General features: G+C 41.4%; 1 protein-coding gene across 1 annotated transcript in view; it reads left to right on the top strand.

Moving 5' to 3' along the window:
- The window catches only part of LOC149718032 (cell adhesion molecule Dscam1-like), a 191,934-nt gene that overhangs the window by 29,463 nt on the left and 144,372 nt on the right, over window positions 1-18,099 (top strand). Inside the window, exons 5-6 of the mRNA XM_089841839.1 lie at window positions 4,262-4,555; window positions 15,989-16,261. Coding sequence (XP_089697965.1) covers window positions 4,262-4,555; window positions 15,989-16,261 — 567 coding nt within the window. The remainder of the gene's footprint in view (window positions 1-4,261; window positions 4,556-15,988; window positions 16,262-18,099) is intronic.

Genomic DNA, 18,099 nt, shown 5'->3' with positions numbered 1-18,099 from the left:
CGGCTTTCCACTCTATTGGCATTTCATCTCGAAAAATATGTATGTACATGTACGTGTATGTATTTTTAGAATGCGAGATTCCACGGAGGTATCAAATGGCGCGCAAGCTGGGCTATAACATATTTTTTCTTTTTTTTTGGTTCTCCTTTTTTTTTGGGCTCTCTTGGCAATTGGTTCCGAGTCGTTAAGGACCTTTCGAACGTGCTAATGACGTTTTAGTAATTAAGCTTATGTATTTAGGAGAAGTTATACGTCTGATCGACTATACATTCGCCATGGCGTTTCATTGACGCGCCGCCATAATTTCGTCCCTTATCTACAATTTGGCTGGGGTTAAATCCTTTTCGGATTTTATTGACTGTGAAAATGGATTTTTCTCTTTCGAAATTTCACTTTTATTTCTCCATTTTATTTTTTATCACGGAATTATCTTTAATCGCAGTTGATCCCATTTTGCTCCTGAATAGTTACGATATCTATTGGTGTACATATCGGTTCTAGTTGTTTTCATATTTATCAATCTTTGTCGTGTGTTTTTGACATTCGCTTACGACCTCTCTATTCTTATTTAAATTTAATATATTTAAGCTTTTCGCGCAAAATAATTCCATATAGCCAAAGAAACGGTACGCGATTCAATAATCAAATATTTTAATCTAATATTTTTTGCCCCCCCCCCTTCGTATCCCGGAACTATATTTCCCGCGTAATATTTTCAATATTTTATTTTTAAGCCCGCTCGTATAAACTACAAACGTAATTCCATCTAGGATATAGGAATAAGAAGTATTCGAAAAATTCAACCTTAGATGAAATAGAGAATCGATTTTTTTCCTTCTGGTCTTTCGTCTTCCGCGCGAGTAGAGTTCGGATTGTGAAATGTAGGAAAAAGGTACAGCCTGGTCGTGCATTTAAAAATATCCAATTTCGTTTTTCAATCTTGCTCTCCGAAAGGTTCTTCCCGGGCCCTGCATGCAGTTTCTCGCGTATTAAGAAAAAGCGGCGTGGAACGACGCGCCCGACTAGGCCCGGCCCGGCCCGGGTCATACCATACCTATATGGTTCCAGTGTATAGTTAAGAGTTACGTCTCTCTCCCGGAATAAAATATTCCTCCTTGCACGGCCAACTTTGACCCGGGTTGGGGGGGGGGCGCCTTAAAATGAATATATCCCTGTCGATAATAAATCGAATCGAGTCTCGCTTCATTGAATAAACGATATGGGCCGCCCCTTTCGACTTTTAAACTTCACCTTCCATCTTCAATTCCTTCTATTTAAAAACGTATCTCCGCTTTAAAGAGAGGATGGACCCCCAAAAAAGAAGTAAACGCGTTTTTTTATTTTCATAAAGAGGTTATGTTTAATTCTAGTAGCAACAGCGAATGATCTCTCGCCATCTTTTTAATAATACGCTCTTAAAACCGCATCCTTTACCACTAAATCCCCGTGGAGCTTTTACTTAGGAGCTAGCTAGAGTAGAGGATCGAGCAAATTCAGAATGGGCATCGTGTGTGTCTACTCTCGGTATGCCGAGCAATTTTTGGGGCGCTGTATAAATATGGAGCAAAAGAAAACTCTTCTCTTTTGAAACGTGAAAGCGTTGGAAGAAAAGAAACCGAACGGGAAACGGAAGCCGCATTGATGGGGTTTCCTCCTCACTCACTCACCAACCCACTCGGTCCGCGCTAAAATAGCTCCATTTCGGTTCGTCGTGCCTCCGATCCAATAATATAGATGGTGGAAAATGTCTTCATATATATTAATCGTATACAGTGTGGCCGTATTTCGCCCGCCACCCCCGCCTGGCCGTACGGTGACTTACGATATGATTTACACTTCCCAATACTACACTTCCCCACCCTGTCCTACGTGTCGTTTTTTATTATATAAAATAGAAATAGGTTAGCTCAAAGATATCAAACCATTTTCCTCGAAATATTAAGGTTTCGAGGCTTTTCTAAACCAAGTTCATTTATTTTTCTGATCGAGCTATAAACTCTACTTGTCGATTTGACTTGTCACGTAGCTGATATAAAAATGTCCCGAGTCCTAAAGATATTTTACGCTTCAAATCAAAAAAAAAAAAAATGCTTCCTGTGCCCTTAAAAATATAATATTTCCGTTTTATACAGTAATATTTTTAGGTTTTTAAACTAGTTCTTTACTTCTCAAATCGCACTTTCTGTTTTCCCCTATTTTCAAATATTTAAAGGAGTAGGCATAATACCGCGGTGAAATAATATTTGACTCTGGATGTTTTAATATTCTCATTTATCGCTTTTGCGTACGCTCAGTTTTCAACTTTATAAATCTTTACGACTCTGCCTCGATTTAAGTACCCGAAACGTGGAGAGTAATTATTAATTTTCATTAGCGTTCCCGTAGCGAGCCTTACTTTACGTGGAACTCTGAAAGTAAAACTAATACCTCCTCAATTATTCGCTACTTGATGGAATCGAATAGCTCTAGGAATATGTCGCTCAACCCCAATCTATTTTCCGAAGGTTTTATCGAGTCTTAAAATTTCCCGGAAATAACCACACGATCCTAAAAGCATCTTTTCTTGTTTTCGTTTTAAAACTAAAAGTTGAGCGTGGTTAACACCTTTTAAATCGTAAATAAAAATTCTAGTCAGGAAAAATGGTCTTTATAACTTGGCGTCCATTGCTTGCGTGCATCGTCAAAAATGTTCTTCTTCTTCTGGCTCCAGACAAGGGTTTGGGTTGGGGTGTAGATCCCTCGGGTCGTTTAGAAGGCGGCTCTGACTCTTTTCCGCATCCCGCAGTCTTCTCCGTCCGTTTTTGCATTGCAAATTTTGGGAGCCATTGAATTGACGGAAATAAGGTCCTTTAAAATAAATGTATCCTACAGCGCCGAACCTCCTTGGAAAACTGTAGTAGTAGGCTGTGGGCCTAGAGTTTGTCGCTGACCAATTTTCGGGAGGAGATTTTTCCCTTCCTGGAATAATGGCGTTCCTCGATGACGGTTTGGGTAATCCCGGGGATTACGGTAATGAGAAAGAATGCAGCCTCATTCAACTCGGAGCTATCGCTTTTAAACGGCCTTTCAAAAGGATATCCTAAAGTTAGATGCCGCCGTCGCCTGCCGAACCGGCTGAAATAAATTTCCCACAGAAACTAGGCCTAGTTTTCAAATTGGTAATGGGGTGGACTTTTCGCTCAAATTGGTCAAGCGTTTAATGCCCTTCGAAGCCAATGAGCTTGTAGTTATAGTCCCGCTCGGCTTATAAGACCCTGCCAAGAGAGAACGGTAAATAAGTCTTTCCCAACTAGTTTTCTCCAAATGGATCTTTTACTGTTTTATACTGGCGGTGTTACGCGTCTATAACGGCGCGAGGAGGACCGTGTTGCGTCCCTACAAACGCACCCAACGCCTCAAAAGCCACGACCAAGGGTGCTCCTCGAAAAAGCGGATGAACTCGAAGATTTCGTAAATATTAGAGCCACGGTTCCTCCTTAATTTAGTGCGAAGACATTGTTAAATATCTTCCGTTTCGTCTACTTCCGTGTGCACGTTTTCACTACCAATTTTGACTTCACTGTATCTTTATCAGAGGATATTACGGTGGTGGCCTAGCGTACTCTGACGTGTGTGGTACAGCGCTCGGGATAACTGAGAGATTTGCGAGATCGTCAAAAATTCCTTTTATTTTTACTTTCGGGTAAGGAAAGAAAGTAAAAATCGAGGAGATACGCTTTGGCGAGTGTCTTTTCTTTTTTCCTTCCTTCTTTCCGGATATCCGTTTTTATTGCCAGGCACTTTTACGAGCGAGGTTGGTGCGTAGTTAAAGTCTTGTTCTTCGCCCTGGCTAAGCTGTCTTTTTTCTTTTAAAGTTTATTATTGGCTCTGCGGGGAAGGGACCCTGCAAGCTGAATTTTGTTTCATTGCTAGGAAGAGGATTATTAGCGCGTTAAATCGCTTGATTTAAGCGTTATACGTATGACCCAATCCTAAAAATAAAACTCCGAGGAAGCCAATTAAACAGGCCGAAAACAATTAACGTATTGACTTAATGGTCCTTGAACTTTTGGGTATTAACTATTTCACTACTCGCGACTGACATGTTTTATCAACTTGCACCAACTATTGAACTTCCAGCAACTGACTTTTAGTAATATCTAATGAAATAGACTACGCCAGTCTATTTATATAGCTTTTGAAATTATTTTTTGCTATCCCACGCTTATGTTATTGGAAGACTAAACTTTTATTTTCCTAACTATTTTAATTTTATTTTTAGAAACTCCCGAACAATACCCGCCACGTTTCGTCGACGAGCCAATGAAATGGTCGTACCAACCGAACGAAGTCGCCTATTTACCATGCGTGGCTCACAGCAACCCTCCGGCGACGTACCGTTGGCATCGCGTGGAAGGTGGTCGCTCGATCGTGGTCAACTTGGGATCTCGGGCCGAGGTTCGAGACGGCACTCTTATTTTACGAAGGGTCACTTTGTCCGATTCCGGAACGTACATTTGCATGGCCAACAATAGCTTCGGCCATGGAAGGATCGAGAGGGAACTGGTGGTGACGGGTAAGACACTCTCTTTTGATTCACCCACTTTTTGGGGACACCAACCGCTACTTCGGACCCCCAAAGTGTCGAGTTTAACGAATGGATTTTTCGTCCTTCAGTTAATCGCTAAACCCTTTTGGCAACCCCAACTCCAAATTATAGAAATGACTTAACGATAAGGTGACTTTTCAATCTGTTTAAACAATAGAATTTTGTTCCCGGAGTTAGGTCCATTAAGGGAAGGGGGTCTCTCGCGAAATGATTTGAAACTGGTATAATGAAGCCAGCTACCCACCCGAGGGTTCTCTTAATAAGTCACGCGCTAGATCTTGTACGTGTTTTGGCGGAGCATCTGTGAGAAATTGCTGTTTATTTACTTTAACCCCAAAGTGGCGTTATCATTATCTTGGCGATTGACGCGGGAGAAACTTTAATTAAAAGTTCATTCGCTCGGCGCGCGTCTCATCAATTCTTTATTTTCGAGCAGCCAGGCCCCGCGCCATTCTCGGGGCTTTGAAATTGGGGGGGGGGCGCTCGGGAAGGTTTCTGGCACGTCCATTAACGCGTCACCCAATTATTCGAATAGTTGAGTCGTTGATGGGGAAGAAGCGCCTTTAAACTTTTCTATTTCTGGCTCGGCTAACCCGAGTGTACCACCACCATCGCCGAAGCCATCGCCGCTCGCCTTCTATTCTAATAAGGATAAAAGCCTCGTATTTCAAAGAGCTCTTAGCGCCTAGCTCGCTAATGTCCACCCGCGAAACAATCCTTTTCGATATTGATCTTTTCATTTATTAAAGTACGCTCTCTTCTGGCGAAAGTAATGATATAAAGAAGCTATTCGTCTTTTAAGGCGCACCAAACACCCGAACCTCTCTCTCTCCAACGCCAAAAGTTAATCACTCGAAGCCATGATACCGGAATAACCGGTTCAACCGGTCCCATTGCGATTGAACTCGTTAAAAAAATTCAAAAGAAAAAAATATTTTTCTTTCTCGCATTTTGTTGATTGACTTCTGTCCATGGTCAAGATGACCATGGTAGGCGGAAACTCTCTGCCCGTAATGTTCCTCGGACATTTACTTGGCGGATGTTGAGCGGAAGAGAGATAGGGACTATGGACATGTACAATAGAAGCCAAGGTAAAGGGGGAACTCGTAGGAAAGATACAGTGAGAGTGTGTGAAGTGGACGCTCGGACGTTTTGCCTTCCACCCGTAATCACTCACTTGACCGCGTTTCGTCGACGGCTTCTCGAACCAAGGAGGGAAAAGATCATTCGGGGATGAACGTATTCGATTGTTTTTAGTGAATAGCCCTCCCTCCCTTATCGCTGGACACATACAGTGCGGGAGGGATTCGCCACAATTTCCCCTTCACTTATCCCTCGTGATTATTTTACTCGAAACAAAAGACAGTGACGTTAAAAACCTTGCGCGACTGTCCTTCTTACTTAACAGCACCCTTTGTCGCTGGTCTTCTAAGCAGTCTTAAGATCGGCTCTCGTTTAATGGAACCCCGACTAACTTCCACCGATTTCAACCAAATGTTTTTCTGATTTATCCTTATTCATTCAGGAAAAAAAAATATGATTTTTTTTGGTGAAATGTATTCGGTAATATCTCTTGGGTTTTCAATTATTTATGGTATTTTTTAATCAAAACTCTCTTTTAAATTAAACCAAGTCGTACTTTTTACGTTAAGGAAAACCAATTTCAATCTGGTAAAAGAAACTGAAGAGTTTCTAAGAACGTTGCTGATTTAAAACAAAAATTCATTACATATATATGTATATGACAAGGGAAGAGCAAACCCTATTATTATAAAACGTGGGTGTAACGGTTGGCCGAGACAAGGGAAAATGAAATTTTATAATTGCTTCTCGACTGCTCGCCAAACACAGTCTTAATATAGCGAAAACGTTGCCAGGAATTTAATTATAAGACGTAGGGTATAAATCTATTTCCCTCCCCCATTTGGCGTATATTGCATTTTTAATACATTACGAATTTCCTAAATTAAAGACGGGCGCAAAATACATCGTGGATCAGTTAATGATATTATTTTTGTCAAAATCTTACGTAATCTTATCCAAGATACGTTTTTAAAGCCTTTATTTTGTTTAAGCAAACCTATTTAAAGTTGCGAAAGAAACAAACTTGCGCACGCCTCAAGGATTTCCTTAATTCTTTCGAACGCGACAATATGCTTGACAAAAACAAAACGAAGTAAATGAGAAAATTCTGATACGAAAGCTAACCGGCGGCGGGTTCGGGCTTTTACATTCCATTGAGTATGTGGTATTGCGCGGTAATATAAATCACTGAAGCTCCGTTGCAGTTGGGACAACGGCCATGGGTGTAAGATTGTTTTCTTTTTTTTTTTTGGTTCCTTCTCGCAATCTTTGCGAGCGATTAGAGAGCGTTAATTATCTCTACGTCATTGGAAACGTTAGGAAAGGGCACGAGGAAAAAGTGGACTCGGTCGGTGTAAGGAACAAATATATTGGTAAGATGGGAAGGGGTATGGTAGAGTCCTCGAGGCTAGCTAGCCTCCTGCTCTTTCTCACTTGACAGGTTTAATTAAAAGCAAACGCCTCGGCGGCGGTGATCCCAAACAGAGGATGCCCGAGAATAGAACAACTTGCAGGGACGGCTGGATGGGAAAAAATGGCCCCTGGTAACGCTGAAATAGACTGACGCGAAGTTAAGAAACAGCGCCTTTCTTACTATAATACTCGATATGTCGAAGAATTCCCAACACTCTGGGACTGATTATACGTAATTTCTAGTTAATACTGTTCCGTGGTATAAAAATGCTTATCTTGGGCTACGACGGTTAGGGATTTATTGGATACGTAGAGAAGGGCTTGATGCACGACCCCTCAGAGTCAAAACGTCTCATTAGTCTAATTTCGAAAGCATACCCCCTCCCCACCCCCACCCTCGGATATCTCTAGCCACTTATCCTCGGGACCCGCAGACACCGCTTCTTCTTCTTCTTTAACGTAATGAGAGTTTAACGGTATATTGCTATAGAGTTCCAGGCGGTGGGCGCTGCGTTAGGGTACGTAGCCCATGGTTCGAATCCACCTTCATTTCCAATCCGAACACTGCGCCGGAACCAATAATACGGAAGGCGGGAAGTAAGACAAAGAGGCTATTGACTGGTCCCATTTTAGTTACTTTTCGCCTCACTTGTTCTAAGTCAGTGCATGGACATATTATAATTTCTTCTTCAATATTTTTTCCCGGTACCCACTTCACGTTATTAAGAACGTTTTTTTCTTGAACTAGTTTTTTTCTTCATCATTGGGAAAAGTGTGATGGAGCTTTTTTTGAAAATCCCGGTTGAAGTGTGACTAATTTAATAACTCCATAGCTAATCTTACTCCGTCCGTAACAAAAATGAAAAATATTTTGAGAAAACTTCGGAAGCGATATCCCGTTAGCCGTTGTTACATTTTGCAACGTCAAACCTTCAAACAGTTTTATAATTAGAAAAGTTAATTTCACTACAAACTCAACCTGATTTTTTTTCTCCCCTATATACTCGCCCTTGTTTTGAATTCCGCTTCATCGGCATGCTGTAGAATTAAGGCTTAGCTTGGAAATATTTAATCCCGGCGCGAGTTTCCTTTTAATTGACAAGATAAGGGAGAATGAGGGAAGAAGAGTTTTGTCCTCGACGTAATTCGCCCGAGTATACGCGGACGACGACGGTGAAAGAGAGCGGAAAAGTTGTTTGCGAATTTTGTTAGCACGTCGGATTATTCCGCAAACACTGTTACTTACACGCTTGAATTTCTGTACGTGTGCGCCTTCTTTTTGTTCGCCAAGCAGCAGCCCGGTACGTCGGCCTCTAACCAAAACCAGGTCCGGCACACCCACGACACCCCTCTTCTTTGTCTTTCCCAATGACGTTGTGTTTTCTCTTTCGGAAAAAAACTGTCAATATTGTTGCTTTAACGCCTTCGCCCTGTCACTGCAGCCCCTTCCCTCCCCCCTCTCTCTGTATCCGGCTATTTATTTAGTTCCCGCTCTATCGAGTTCCGCTTTATGTTTTCGGAGCGGGATTATTTTCTGGACCTCTAAATACATATATATATATAATATAGAGAAGGCAGCTAGTTGTGTCGCTAACGCCCCCGTACACGCGTTTCTGGCCAAACCCCTCGCGGTTCCACCAACAAATTGAAAATCGATTGCTATAGGCATATACGTTGTGACTTTGCTCATACTAACACACACAAACACGCCATAGTTTTCATTTTAATTTCCTTCGTTCCCGCAAGAGTTTTGCGGCGAGTAATTCTAATGAAATTTTGAATAAATCTTCAATATATTCTAAAGATGAGCCTCCATCCTCGCCCCGCTTCTATTTCATTTATTTGGATCGGTTCTATAGCTAATTAATAAATTAAATATATTCCCCCATTCTCGATTCGTACAAATTTACTTCTACCATGAAGAAACGAGGGAACGTTCACCTTAATAGCGCCCCCTATATATTTGCGAAAACCATTAATTTAATTTGGCTATTTAAGATTTATTCGAAGCGTGGAAAACGGTGCGCCGCGTGCAATTGCGGAAAGGATTTCGAATTATTCTAGAAATCACCGAGAGAATCTTCGAAATGCCATATAGGCCTACTCTCTCTCCCTGCAAAATATCGACGTTTACAAAGAGGAGCGTCCTCAAATGTACTGGAGTGACGAAAGAGTCCAGGGATTCCTTAAACGTGGCCGGACTCCAACCACTTCATCCGTGACCCTAAAATTTGCCCTCCCGTGGTCGAAGTCTCCTTGTTTCTACCGATCTTTTAGAAATGGTAGCTTTTAGGGAAAACGAGAGCGGAATTCCTCGGTATATGATAGTGAAGAAGACCTAGGTAAGGCCCTGAGATGACGCGTTCAAAGTGACTGCAAATGGGCTTATTATAGAATCACCCTTTAAAAAATCCCCATCTACAACGCCCAAATACGTGTATCGAAAAAGCGGCTTAAAAAATCAAAGCAACATTCAGTTTGAAGAAAATTCTTGCATTTCGATTTCTTTCTTATATTTATTTTTTTCGGATGGAAAAAGGAGATATATATGTAGGGGGATCGGGAATATGGTATTCCTAGTGGAAAATCCCTGGCGTTATTCTTACAGAATACGCAATGAGGAAATGTTTTAAAGCCTTTGCCCATCCCTGATTAGTTTCCCCAGATATACTTGTACAAGTTCCGGAACCGCCAGCTCTCTCTTATTTTTTGTGTGCGATATTTTGTTTCGCCCATGATGCACCGCGCGGCCATACACCCCTTAGCAGGCTTTTATGTAAAAGGAATACATTTGGCGTCACTCTACTTGTCCGCTATCTCTAGTTGGACAGGCGGACTTTCGAATTTTGTTTTGATAAACAGCTAAAGGAAAATATTATGAGAAACAAGGTTACTAGAATAGTATGGTTACTGTTCTCGGAATACCCTGGCCCCCAACGTATTGCCGCGTAATTTACGATTATCATTGTGGTTGCGAACTTCATTTGGTTAGCATAAAAACTCCTTGTCCTCGGAAAGCTAAGACCCCGAGAGAGAGAAAGAGAGCGCCAACCTTCCCTTTTTATATTACTTTTGTGTGGGAATGAAACATGTTGGAAATTCGAGATAAAACGAAGGGAAACTGTAAAGAAGAAGATGAAGGAAATCATTTATGCTCTTGCTGCAAAATTCAAAATATTCCGTTCAATGTATCGCTCCGTAACTGCACTCGTGGGTTCTCTATTTATACGAAAATGTTATTCGTTAGAAATTGCGTATAAAGAAAATTTGGCGCTATTCAAGAAAAAGCCCACCCTATAGGCCAATAGGAAATTCTCAACCTTCGAAAAATGTTGAAAACAAATTTTATACATTCGATTTAGGATTCTATTCCTTCAATGGTTGCTGGTGGTCGTGCTGGTGGTGGTACTTGCTCGAAGCCGTTTCTTATCCGCGAAAAATATTTAAATTTTTCGATTCGGCCCGGAGTCGCTTTATCACTCTGACACTCGGGTCCGGTTTCTACAGAGTCCTTTCCTTTTGATGCCCCGAATTTCATAAGCTTTATATTTTTCTCATCTCGATGGTACAAAATATATAGGGGTTCTTCGCTTTTACACGCATATCAACAAATGTTCGTTTCTTTAACCCAAGCTTGACTTCTTTCAAATAGCGAAGAATTTCCGCTAGATAAATTTTAATTTTTACTCCTCCGAAGTCTTGAGAAGGGTACGTTCGAGGACTTATTTTACTCTCGGGGGATAATTATAGCCCATGGAAATGAGCACGCGAGACTTCACTCTGACCAGCAATTGGTAATTCACGTCACCCACGCGTCCGTTTACTCGTACCAGATTTAGTTTCCTCCCTTTTGACTTGAACTTTATAATCTTTGATCAGTCATACGCCCGTCTCGTAGAGCTCGTTAGAAAGCCCATCATTAAAATTTTCTTTACATACCAAAACTCGAAAGTTTTGACGTCGATGAACTAAAAATACGATGATCTGCATGACAATTTTCGCAACCTTGGAAATCATGTGAAATTACAAATTAGCCTCCTTTTCGAGACTGTGCATGGGTTTAATGGAAGTAAATTGCAGTTCCGGTGTACCAGGAAATGAAAAGTACCCCAACAACACGCATCCGTTACTGTCAAAACGCTACCTCGCTTTCGCGACACTTTCCAAAAAAATGCCTCCGATATCAACTGCGTTTGGGGCTACTTATTGGCGTACTCGAACCGTTTGAGTATTTATTATCATTTGAGCTCACGCGCGTCTTGTCCGCGCTCATTAAAATCAGGTGTCAACTTTTAGTAATGAAACGCGTCCGCCTTTTACTTGGGGGACTCGTTAATCACGCTCTTCGTGGTCCGTCCATTCATTTCTCTCTCTCTTTTACTTTCATTGGGTTAAAAGGAGGCCGAGAGACTTCTTCCATCGCAACATCTCATTTTCTTAGTTTTACCAAAAAAACTGGTTGAATTATTGCCGGTTTTCTCGGAGCGCCCGCGGCTCGTTTATCCTGGAAAGATTAAGATCGGCTTAACGTCTTTAGATTAGGGAAAAATTTTCCTCGGGAAAGATTCTCCTCGGCCCGCGGTTGAGTTATTATTTGGATTAGAGTTAATTCCTTAACGATTAACAGTGTGGATTGCTCTCCTACACCCTAAAATTAATAGCTACTTTTTTATTCATCGCTTTAATTAACCGAATACAAAAGGGAGGTAAGAGTTTTAGGATCTTCGGATATTCCTAATGGCCCGGTTTCTTTAGCTTCTCTCTTCGGATAATTTGTCTATTGCCAACCAAGTATAAGAGTTAAAACAAAAATTTCAGAAATAGGTCGACTTTTTTTCACTCCTTTTTTGCCCAATAAACTATAGAGGATCCTAAAAATGTTTAACCTTAGAATTTAATGGAGAGCTATTAGGAGGAAAAAGTATCTATTCTTCCGTAATTTTTTCCTTTTATCGACATTCTTTGGGGGGGGGGGGAGAAGGGGCTTGAGACTATGGAGGAAAGGAAGGTAACCAATAGCGTTAAAGAGACTGCAATTGTCAGCTTTCCTAAAATAAAGATAGCTTTCGGTCCACTTTCACTTTTTCTTCTTTCTTCCCGAATTGGTCTATAACTGGAAAGAAAACGCCGTTTCGAAAAGGGAGCCCCCCCTTCTTTTTTCCCTTTTTCCCTTCATCCTTTTTCATGGTTTTCCTTTAAGTTTCCTCGGGAAAATTACGGAATCTCGTATTCGCTTAATTCTCCTTGTCCCGTTCCCCAGTCGATAATGAAAAGAGTGCCTTCTCCATCCTCCTTCATCCTCTCTAGATGGAAAGAATTTTATTCCCCTCTTTTTTTTCTCTCTCTCTCTCTCGGTGAAGAAAGTAAAGACTTCTTTTTCATTTTTATGCCTTTCTTCTAGAATTTCTGCATTTACTATACTATTTAAACGGCTTGGTTCACCTCGAAATTCCCATTCAAAAATCGCTCTCGTAGCGGTTATTTTGGGATCGACTTAGCCGCTCAAAGACTATAACTTTATTTGATATGTCCTTAGACTTCGGTATATAAGTACGCCCACCCAAATTGTTTTTTTTTTCTTTTCGAACCTTAAAAAAAAAAGAGAACTAACTATCAGAAAGGACCATTTCAAAAGTTCGCGTTACTGAACGGATTACGGAGATATTTGGTGCCTAGAGTTGGTAAAGCTATCATTTCTTCTTTAACTCATTTTATTTTTCGAAATAAGTCTAATGAGAAAGTCGTTACTTAAATATTTTCGCTATCAGAATTTTTCAAACGCTAATTAAAACATTCCTTTTCAAAATTCCTTTTGCGACACTGGTATAAACGTAAACAATAAGTTTATTAAAAATTTAAATTGAATCTTAGTTTATGCCTAGTCCTTTTATTAAATTTGTTTTAAATTATAAATTAAAATGTACGCCTGTATATCTGCATTAATTTTGAAACAACGCAGGGAAATTATTCTTATCCCGGTAACAGATGGGAACCGAGTAGGAAATATAACTTTGAAAAAAATTATAATTTTAAAAAGAATTACAAAGAAATATCCGCTATTACATAATTATTCCAAAGAAAAATAAATTTCGCGTATCCCTTAAACACCTTTTGAAGATACAATAATTTTGAAGGAAGTGCGATGTCCTCGCAGCCAACTTTACGAAATCTTTCATCATGGCGATTCTTCCCACGCCACCAAGTACTTTTTTAATTTGAATTTAAATAAAGGCTCGGGACCCTCGAAGGAAGTAAGGAAGTAAAAAAATGCATGGCGAACTTTAATTGGAAGGAAGGTGCTGGTCGCTTCAATGGAGTTATTTCGAGCCCGCCGGAGGACACTTGTTAAAATTACGAGCTGCAAAATTTTAATCGATGCGTGCGCCCGAGTTTTATTACGAGCTATAGGTGCGTGGCGCCCTTTGGCTCCTTCCTCTGTTCCTTTCTTTCTATCATTAGGGTAATTGAAGAGTGCCTATAGGACTTTTAGGCTCTCGATTCTTACGGAACCCTTTGGTTCTCCTTTTTGGAACGTGACTCTGGCTCCTGGGAAATTCCCATTTTTTTTATTTTCTTTTCGTTTTGCTCAAGCCTAATTGGACAGATTTGCGATTTTGAAAAGGACTTTGCGCCGCTGGCTTCTCGAGATCGGAGTGTAGCTTAGTTTTTGGGCATCTCAAGGTTTGTTTTGACCGTCAGTTTATATTAGGGGGCTGTTAAGAAGGATGGGAGAAATTAGGGGCGAAATGATTCGGCAAGGAAATACTCGGAGTGGGAGGGGAGCGTTACGCCGTCCCTTCCCTTCCTTCTTCTACCCTTTTTAATAAACTCGGTATTCGAGGGACATTCGTTTCAATAAAGCGAGTTAGATGGGAAGAAACACGGTTTATTCTAGCCGCCTTTTACTCCTTTGGAAATAATTACGAATGAAAAATGATTTCGAGTCGCGGCCGAGGCTTTTTGGTGGATTTTTAAGGAGCCATCCTTCTCCGCGTAAGGATTAAGCTAGCCGAGCCAGGATACTTTATACGGACGGTTAAGCCTGGCCCACTCTCCTCCTTCCATCTTCCCCCCTTTCCTCTCCCTAAAATTAGTTGACCGTTTTCATTACACGAACTGTCTTGGTTTAGAAAGAACGGAACTTCAAATGACCTCGTCTTCTTCTACCAAAGGGCTTTAAACAATTTAACTACCAATGTTGTATTTACACGACAAAGATCTCTAAGAAATATTGATAGGAAGCGTAGTGAAAATGTATAAGGTCTCGCCCTTGACCCTTGACCCTTACTAATGTCCGCAACTACTCCCCCTTGGTCACGTTTCCAATATCATCTGCATATTATATGAATTAGGATATAAGCAAACCATTCCCCCATCCGTGGCGCGTACTTTGAAATTACCCCCGAAGACATCGGCGTAAAAGTGACCCCGACCTCTTAAAGAAGCTGTATAAGAGAAAGAAGCGAAATTTATCGCGTTGTTTGCCGAAAGGAAAGTTTGAACCCAAAAGCTTGAAAGCCACCACGACGGCTTTCGAGAAGTCGCCTTTGATATGCTGGCCGGAATATTTTCTTAACCAAAACGCCGCTTTCTAGCTCGCTTCGAGGAAAATTCTGTATCTCAGATCCCAAAAGTTATTCGTGGCTCGCTCAATTGCCGCAACGCGAATATAGTCTTCAATTAAGACCATGGGCTGGCCCCAGGAACGCGGCTTTATTACCACGGCACTGCATGCGGGGCTAACGTCCTTAAGCTATTAAGTTTTCAATCACCTACCCTGTTCGGGAGGAAAAGGGTTAGGGTTCCGAATAAATTGGCCGCTGCTATTAAAAGTAAACAAACACCCCATCCCGTCTTGGCTATCACTTGATATGGAAGAGAATAACAAAAGGAAAAAGTATTTAAGCAACCGCGAACCCACGCCGGAAAGATACAAACTTGTCTTTTGGATCATAGCAATGGCGAGTCTCGCTCGGTTGGTTTAGGCAGTTGCGTAGCTTAAATTTTAAAATAATACCCTTCCCTCCCTCGTTGTTGCTACGTCTAAAGCTGGATGAGGACGTTCTTCTAAACAAAGGCCGGGGAATGAGTAGAAGTGATGGGTACTTTTATGAGAAAATAATTCTCGTTGCCCTTGGAGGAGTCTGAATCTTAAGTTATATTTCCCGAGAAGCGTACACCGTTTTCCTATATACAAAACTCTCCTTTGTCGTGTCCAAAAACGCGGAACGTTTATTAGAAAAAATGCGCGTCCCGGTAACCTTTCCTAGAAAAGGGCTGAACTCTAACAAAATGAAAATGGGGGGGGGGGGGTTGCGTCGGGTACAAAGTGATAGCGCTTCTAGACATATCAGTTCCAAAGCTATTCCTTTTCTCGTTTTATAATTTTCGCGGTGAAAGTTAGCTAGTCCGCAAAGACACATTGTCGTAACTTCTCTGGAAGAAACGTTCTTGACCTTGTATAATGTTATAAACGTTCTCTAGAGTCATTCGAGTGTTGAAATTTGTGACGTATCGCTCGTAACTCGACTTCTTCGGTACTTGGCGAGTTACGTTGTTTGTTGATGTGGGACAAAGTTTATAATGATGTCATCTTTGTGACACCCACTGTCTTAGAACTCCCTTCCCGCGCTTGATGAGTTTGGTTGCTTTTGAAACATTTTAAAGCAACGATGGAGTTGTAGGGTTTTGAGAATCTGGGTAATACGATCTAGGAAAACGCGAAATTTGCGAGTTGCGTAAATTTGGCTTTAATTTTGATAGTGGGTTCCCCTTTTTGATAAAAATAAAATAGTCCCGTCTTAATGGCTTGAAGCGTAATATCCATTCATCACGCGGTGGTGATGGTGCTATCTTTGGCTTTGGCTGACGGAGTCTCTCTTTCTCTCTTTTGGCTTTTCGCAGCTCCTCTTCGCGTGGAGATTTCACCGTCTAAAATGCGTGTCAGCCCGGGAGAAGAAGTCTCGGTTAATTGCACCGTTAGTGGAGGACCAGTTCACGGAGTGTTCTGGATGAAAGACCAAAAGCCCCTTTCGGCGCTCGGCAGCCGGATCCGACAGCTTTCGGTTAAATCCATACAGATTCGATCGTTTCAACACGACTATTCCGGCTTCTATCAGTGCTACGCTTTCAACGACCGGGATTCCGCTCAGGGGGTGGCCGAAGTCTGCCAAAGAGGCAAGCAAAGTTCCTTTATTTTTCTATCAATTCCCTTCTCCATCCTCCTTCCTCCCCCCTCTCCCTCTCTCTCTCTCTCTCTCTCATCTGATTATTTTTCATCCAATATAAACCTATATAGAAGTGAATTAATTCCAAGTTGGTCCCTCCAAGTCTTATACTTAGCTTATAGGACAACGAAACTATGGGCCAAACTTAAATATCGAAATAATTGATAATTTCAGGTTAAGGTATTTCTGAGCCATCTCGAAAGTGCCTTTACGCGTTTGCTTTTAAAAATCCATTGTTTCGGGGAGGGGGGAGGGAGCGGGGCGAATCTGGACAATGGGAGGGAGCTCCGCTATTGGACTCGTGAATAGAGATGCCGAGGATAATAGCCTTCAAAGGGATTTTTATTTTTATAAGCGTAATTGTTTTAACAAGATGATGGCTTGTGTTAGGAACGCTATAGTCAGCTGCCCTCCCCCCTCGCGGACAACCCCTAGCGTCCGCCAAGCCTCCATTGTTTTATCGGGGATCATTTTTAAACCGATTTAAATAGCTGGAAAAATCTTAGTCATTTTCATACTGACTTTTTTTATACCGCGGCGGAGACGGGGTTTGGTTCCTTTGTCTCGTTTTCTAAGTCAACCTTCCCTTTTCATTAATAATCCCCGCGAGGATCGAGGTTAAACAATACAATGGTTTCTAAAGTGTAGAAGACCCTGTATCAGATATGTATGTGCCCATTGAATCATCGCAGCCTGCAGAAATTGTTGCTTTTTGGGGATACGTTACGTTATTTTTGCAAGTCTGCCCGGGGCTTGTAACTTTAAACTTTGTACGAAACATTTAGTTCCTGCATGAGCGCTATGATTTAGTGCTCTAGAATTTCAAGAAAATATTAGCATTCTATGAAACTATCGAACGAGAAGTTAAGATTTGTAGCTCAGGAAAGTCACCCATCTACGAGGAGATTGTTGAGTCACGCGAAATAAATTCAGCATTTAACGGGTTTAACACGCTGCTATAGAATGATTGGAGAATTTGAAGGAATTTTCGAGTTCGTCAGTGGCAAAATTTTAAAAATCCTGGTGAAATAATGCAATAATAACCTTAATTATCCTTGAAAATGCTGAATTATGGCCGGGTACTTTTAAGATTGAAATCCGTAACTAGCTCGTTCCGTGAGCCGGCGACAGACACTCGTATACTGCGAAAGTAAGCCGGTCCTTGCCGATTTTCGTGCTAAGCCATCCGAGAGAGAGAAAGAGAGGACAAACTGGAATTTTCCAAGTAGCTAGCAGTTATCCAAAATTACCTTTCTAAGACGGCGTGTCGGCTTTCGGATACCTGCCCAGGGAGAAACGGGCGCGCGCTCTCTCGACCCTCTTATTGCCCTTTCCCCATTTTAAATCCAAAATTAGAACCCCCTTTCTTATTCTCGCTTCGTTTAATCTCGTATATCGTTTAAGTCTGGCTTTAATGGAAGCCGCGAAGCTGGCCATTGCCCACCCCCTCCCCCGCTCCTTGGTTCTCGGTAATTTAAACCGCTGGAAATCTATCCTGCGCGTCAGGTAGATTATACTTTGGCCCGCTAGTAACACGCTAGCTTTAATCTATAACCCGATCGTCTGTGACTTGTCCCTTAATACGAAACTTAAAGGATTCCTCCCATTTCGTGTCGCACTTGGTCCAGACATCTCGCGTCATTCGGCTTAAAGTTAGAAGTTTCCGAAATTGCCTTTCCTCTTAAGATCTTCAGAACATTCGGAAACGTCGGCGCCATCCCAAATCTACATTTTATTTTTATCTTAAATAGCTTTTTTTTTAATCCCATTTATCGTAACAGAAGTAAC

Source organism: Phalangium opilio, unplaced genomic scaffold, assembly GCF_054372755.1.
Source record: "Phalangium opilio isolate 3A_F unplaced genomic scaffold, DU_Popi_V2 ptg000003l_1, whole genome shotgun sequence".
Classification (NCBI taxonomy): Eukaryota; Metazoa; Arthropoda; class Arachnida; order Opiliones; family Phalangiidae; genus Phalangium; species Phalangium opilio.
This window is presented reverse-complemented; position numbering and strand designations above follow the sequence as displayed.